Consider the following 6,166-nt stretch of genomic DNA (forward strand, 5'->3'; position numbering starts at 1 on the left):
TTTATTATTCGGCTACGCCGTCACTGTCTTGATATTTCACAATGGAAACTTCTTTTAAGTATTCAGGTAAGAATTTTATATATGATGCTGATTACTTAAATACTCATAATACTTTTTATATTTTTACTTAATTAACTAATAAAATAAATTCTAAGAGATAGATTAAATGATTTTATTCTAAGATAATTTAAATTGCATAAATATTGTACTATATTAATAGTTTTATTTTTCAGCTGTGAAACCTAAACTGGTATCATTAAAATTAATTAAGCCTCCCCAGACTTTTGCGTGTACTTCTGTTGTAACTGCTACAACAAACTCGACACAGTTCCTAACCACAACTGCGCCTTTGGATTCTGTACTGAATAAAATAAGTTTTTCTACAATTCAACCTCAGACTATAATCCACGAGAGTCCTTCTGTTACAGTTCCTGTAACAAGCTCTATGCAGTACACACCTACAACTTTGTCTTCACTAGACTCTTCAATTGTGAATGCTTTACTAAATAAAGCAGGTCCTTCTGAAATTCAGCCTCAGATTAAATCCATGAGAGTTCTTCTGTTACGATTCCTGTAACAAGCTTTATGCAGCACACGCCTACAATTGTGTCTTCATTGGACTCTTCAATTATAGACTCAGATAATGAAAAAGAGAATACTTCTGGTGTCAATAATGATGGCTATTTTATTTGGGACTATAAAACCATAATGTTGTTTTTCACAGAGTATGAACAGCATGAAAAAAAATTCCAGAAAAGAAAATATCAAAGTAAAGAGGCTATGTTTCAAGCGATAGCAGAATCCTTCCAAGAAAGAGGTTATGTGAATGCTACTAAAAATCACATGAAAAATAAATTTAAATTGTTGAAGAAGAAATGGGATAAACATATCAAACAGACCATGGGAAAAAATAGTTCTGGAAAGGCACTAAACCTCTTCCATTTAAAGAGTAAGTTCTATCTTGTGTTTTCTGTATATAATTATATATATGATATTTTTGAATTAAACATTATAATTAATAGTTCAGTCGATTTGTTTCATATTTTTATTTTGTCATTCTTACAATATTCTGTTTTTATTAAGTAGTTAGTATTATATTTAGTATTTAACAAGTAAGTAATAGAATACATATGTATCTTTACAGTGAAATGATAAACTTATTTGGAAAAAGTCACAGTGGAGTGCCATCTTTTGTAGCTGGCCGCAATGGAATGGTTTCTCAAGAAGACATTTTGCAAAAAGTGGTCAGTCAACATTTGTCTCAGTGAGTAATCATCTCCTTAAAATGTTTTTTAATTCATTTCTAGATATATTTTTAGATATAATTTAAAATGTTTTCTATTATAGGAATGTAAATGAAGAACAATCTTCTATTGCACTAGACTCGCCACCTTCGACACCATCTGCAGTTAACAGTCAATCTCAATCAGTAATAGGTAGCAGCAAATCGTCCATGACGGATAGCAGTTGCTCATCTTTAATAAATACAAAAGCAAAAGTACGAGATGGCAAATTGGCGCATACTCTACAATCACTTAAGGAATCCATCTGTGCTGTGCTACAAAGAGAAAGTGATGCCAAACAAGAAACACGTACAAAATATCTGACGGAGCTTAAAAAATGTAATGAATTACAAATAGAACAATTACAATTGCAAAAAGAACGAAATAGTATCTTACAAAGGCAACTTAAGATACTAGAGAGAATAGAAAGTAAAAAATACTCAACACAAGAATTATCAGACGAAGAAGATTAATAAGATATAATAAGACTGAAGGTTTACTAAATTATATGTATACATAAGACATTCATAAAGTTTGTTCCTTTGCCTACTTAAAGGAGAAAATGTAGTAAAACACATTTATTAATCTTTTCTACATATAAATTCTGCGAAGTTACACATTTTTCCTGACAAGATCTGTCAGATATAGTAATTATAAAAATAGACACATTGTCTTTTAAAAAATGTTAATAAGATATTATTACAAATTTATAAAATTTATGAACAGTTTATTAAGTTTAATTTTAATTTTGTTAAAAGACAAGTGTGTTGGTTTTTACAATAATTATATCTTAATTAGATCTAATAATTAGATCTTTCATCATTGGGAAAAATGTGTAACTCTACAGGATTCAAAGGTAAAAAAAAGCTAATAAATGTACACATTTTCAATCACTTCATTTTTTACTTTATAACCAAAGTTACAAACTTTATGAACATTTCACGTAAATGAAGTTATATGTATTTAAAATTTATATAATTTTGTTAATTTTATTTAAAATTTTTATTTCAAGTTGAAATAACTTTTATTTTATTAAAGTTTATTTTAGTTTTTTATTTATTTATTTTCTGTTATTTTGATAAACAGCGTGACAAAGCTGTATCAAGCTCTGCAAGAGAGGAAAGCTACATTTACTTATTGAGTTCTTTTAGTTGAAAAAAGCTGCATTTATTTATTGAGTTTTTTTAATTGGGAAAAGCTGCATTTACTTATCGAGTTTTTTTTTACATAATAAAGCAGCATTATTTACTTGCAGTCAAGCGTACAAAACGTGATTGAAAATCAAAACTGTCATTTCTTGTTCAATTTACATTTTTTTGTTAATTATCGATAAAAAATCATAATAAAATATATATTTGCATTATGCAGTTATATTTCTCTATTTGTATGAAAAATAGGCGTATATGACAATAAAAGACTGATGTATGGATAAATTTTTAACAAAATTGTTTTATTTGTTGTCTTACATATTACATAAGAATTTATTTTATAAAATTTAATATCAAACTTTAATAATTTTTAATTAAAATGAGCTGAATAGAAGATATATAATCGTAATATTCATAATTATTAATAAATGAAATATATTTGTGTAATCGTTATGGTTATAATCGTTATAATCTTGAAACTATAATTGTACATTGTTTCCTAATTTTTATAACTAAAAAAACATAAATATTTGAAAGCACTTTGATAGTTTTGTACATTAAATACATATCATACATATTTTTAATTGAACGACACAGATTGATACAATGCAGTATGTGATATGTCGACGTTGACAACGACACGATATCGATATTTAAAAAAATAATAAACATAATATTTAAATATTAATATTAGAACATAATATTTAAACAAATTTATTTGGATACTCTTATTCAAATCATCGTTGAAACAGTTGTCTACATAATTCGTCTCTGAGATCGCGACCATGTCGATCATCATCCGGATCTTCATTTCTATCTGCTGCTGGGACATTATGTAACAATACCTGCGCATTTATATCAGCATGGTTGTCGACTTCAGGTTCTTCCATGTGTTGCAAATCATCCAAGTCAGCCAAATTGTGAAGAACGCAGCAAGCGAAGATGAATTTGACGATAAATTGCATATTCCTCAACTTGAGGAAATATAACTGTCTGAAACGTTGTTTCAGTATTCCAAATCCATGCTCAACTGAAATTCTGCATTGACTGTGTATACGATTAAAATTTCTTTGGGCCTGTGTCAAATGTCCATTATCCCGATATGGAGTAATTAATTGGAGAAGGCATGGATATGCAGCATCTCCAAGAAGTATGCTTCCATCTAAAATAAAAGCATGTATATTTAAAATTAACAGCTAAGGCTAAGGCTGCTTTTTGATATTCATTCTGCTAGTTGAAAATCTATATTTTATATTATGTACTACAGATTTATAATACTGGCAGTAAATATCAAAACGTAGCCTATGAAAACATTTACAGTGAAGTATATATTTTAATCATAAATCTTACAGATATGGCAATGCATAGTCAACCACATCTACATACACAGAAATATTGAAAAATGTTTCTTTTTTTAATCTCCTCCGGACTTTCGAATACAGAAACTGTTGACGCATGTCATAAATTTGTATAATCAATAGACTCTTATATTAATCGCTCGTATATCAACGGAAAGGTTCGATCGTTCGAACCGACACACGACAACATTATCGACCTTGTTCACCATCCCATGTGATAAGAGTCACGCTGTCACGTGTACATTTTATTTACTCCTATTCTTTCGTCGCTCCGATTCGCCGAAACAAACATCCGATCCCGAGAAAGAGAGGATTCCGTGACGAAAACTCGGAACGCTCCCGAAAACCGAGAATCAGATCTCTGCGAACCGTGCTATCGATCAGCTGCAAATACAAGTAAACATATGTTCGTTGCTGTAATCACTTTCCTCTCGGAGCGAGCCTTCACGAGGCTGTACAAGCCACCAGTCGATCAACAATAATTTGAATTAGAGCGACGCCGTCGCGCCTACTGATATCGACAACAGAAACTATAGATAATTACCAGTTCATATCTACAAAATATCTACGATTTTAACCGAATTGAATAAGAAATATAAAAATATTTGATTAAAATACAGTAATTAATTATGAATGTAATAAGTTCATACTTCCACAAAATATTGGCAAATCTTCTGGGCTTTATGACCACGACCTTTAGTCGTACGCACTAGTAACGGACCCGCGTAATCGACGCCGGTATGATTAAAGGCGCGTGAAGTCGGGTTCACGCGGAAATCCGGCAGGTCGCCCATAAGCTGTTCGGGCACGCGTGCATTCTCCCGTGTGCACACAATACATTGGTAGAGGACGGTACGCACAGTGGCGCGAGCGCGAATTAGCCAATACTGTTGTCGCAGGAGCGTGAGTGTGAGTTGCGGACCGGCGTGTAGGGCCGCAACATGAATCTGTTTGATAAGGAGGTGGACCAATGGATGTGATTTTAAAATTAGCGGATGTTTAGCGTCATCTGACAGGCTTGCGTGCTTTAATCGGCCTCGAACGCGTAACAAGCTGTCTCTGTCTATGTAAGGAGAAAGCGAAGCTAATGGACTAGTTTTTGAGACGCAACGTAGTTGTTTTAGGCGAGCTATGTCGTCAGCAAATAGATTGAGTTGAATCCGTCGAATCCAAAAATTATGAGCGGCGACCAGCTCATCGGACCGGAGAGCATGCGGGTGCGAGTGAGAGGCATCGCATTGTGTTTTCGTCTGGGTACGAGCGTTGCGAACGTTATATCACCCATTTTTTGACGCTTTGTTTCAGGATCCTTTTGGTACTGATCACGCACCATCTGAAGTTTTGTTTCAGGATCCTTATGATACTGATCACGCACCATCTGACGTTTTGTTTCAGAATCCTTATGGTACTGATCACGCATCATCTGACGTTTTGTTTCAGGATCCTTATGGTACTGATCACGCACCATCTGACGTTTTGTTTCAGGATCCTTATGGTACTGATCACGCACCATCTGACGTTTTGTTTCAGGATCCTTATGGTACTGATCACGCATTATCTGACGTTTTGTTGCAGGATTCATAAAATATTTTTCTTTGTGAGAAAAAGCATCTTTTTCGATTTGTTTCGAACGCTGTTCCTCAGTTTCCTTACTACGTGCAAGTCTTTTTCTCAGTGCATCCCTCTCTCGTCTTTTCAATGTCTCCAACGGCAGTAGCGTTAATGGAGCAATTGAATCATAGAGGTACGGAAAATGAGTTATTGTTTGTTTTTCAAACATTGCGGACAAATGAGGTCTTAGCAACGATTGATTATACGTCACGATGCAAGGATTTACGCCAAACAGAATAGATGTAACAATCGCAATTGCCATAGGACCACAATTATAACCGTCACCTTGCGACTGAACTTTAGGAAAAACTATTAGATTGTTTTGACAATCATGAAAGGGAAATAATCTGTCCACAAAAATTCGAATTTCTCCATTCAAATTATGTATATTTGCATTACGACTACCTTCATGAGAATCATATATAATAATAGATTTTGCATCGTAATGGCAAGCAACCCAATGTCCACCACCAAAATCACTGTGCAGTATTTGCAAATGCTTCTTCTTTGAATTATTCAGTGGAACAATCTGATCGGGAAATATTGTCAACCATACAGGTCGAGGTGCATAATCAGAATTGCTCTCGAGTAGCGCATGGAAACTGTCTATCATCGTTTCCGTCAACCATTCTTTGAAAGCCAAAATATTCTTTTCCTTATTGCCATAATGGAACTTGTGACACTGATGATCCATTTTCAGTTGTTTGGGACAGTTTTAGTTATAGATATACGGCGTTTGGGGCAGCCTTCTAGTGATGCAAGTATC

At 33.4% G+C, this 6,166-nt stretch overlaps 1 protein-coding gene across 1 annotated transcript; it reads left to right on the forward strand.

The window, feature by feature from the left end:
• Positions 1-928: 928 nt before the first annotated feature.
• LOC146721439 (uncharacterized) lies at positions 929-2,606 on the forward strand. Its single transcript, XM_085486757.1, has 3 exons — positions 929-949; positions 1,145-1,264; positions 1,348-2,606. Exons 2-3 carry the CDS (start codon positions 1,149-1,151, stop codon positions 1,754-1,756), a joined length of 525 nt encoding a protein of 174 aa, XP_085342883.1. The 5' UTR covers positions 929-949; positions 1,145-1,148; the 3' UTR covers positions 1,757-2,606.
• Positions 2,607-6,166: the final 3,560 nt, after the last annotated feature.

The sequence above is a fragment of the Nylanderia fulva genome, unplaced genomic scaffold, assembly GCF_048542155.1.
Source record: "Nylanderia fulva isolate GAGA-0341 unplaced genomic scaffold, ASM4854215v1 Scaffold475, whole genome shotgun sequence".
NCBI lineage: Eukaryota > Metazoa > Arthropoda > Insecta > Hymenoptera > Formicidae > Nylanderia > Nylanderia fulva.

Bases quoted from the DNA above. Each gene is read 5' to 3' on its own strand.
- LOC146721439 (XM_085486757.1), top strand. From the start codon at position 1,149: ATGATAAACTTATTTGGAAAAAGTCACAGTGGAGTGCCATCTTTTGTA. The intron at 1,265-1,347 runs GTGAGTAATCAT...TTTCTATTATAG, and splicing joins GTCAGTCAACATTTGTCTCA to GAATGTAAATGAAGAACAAT.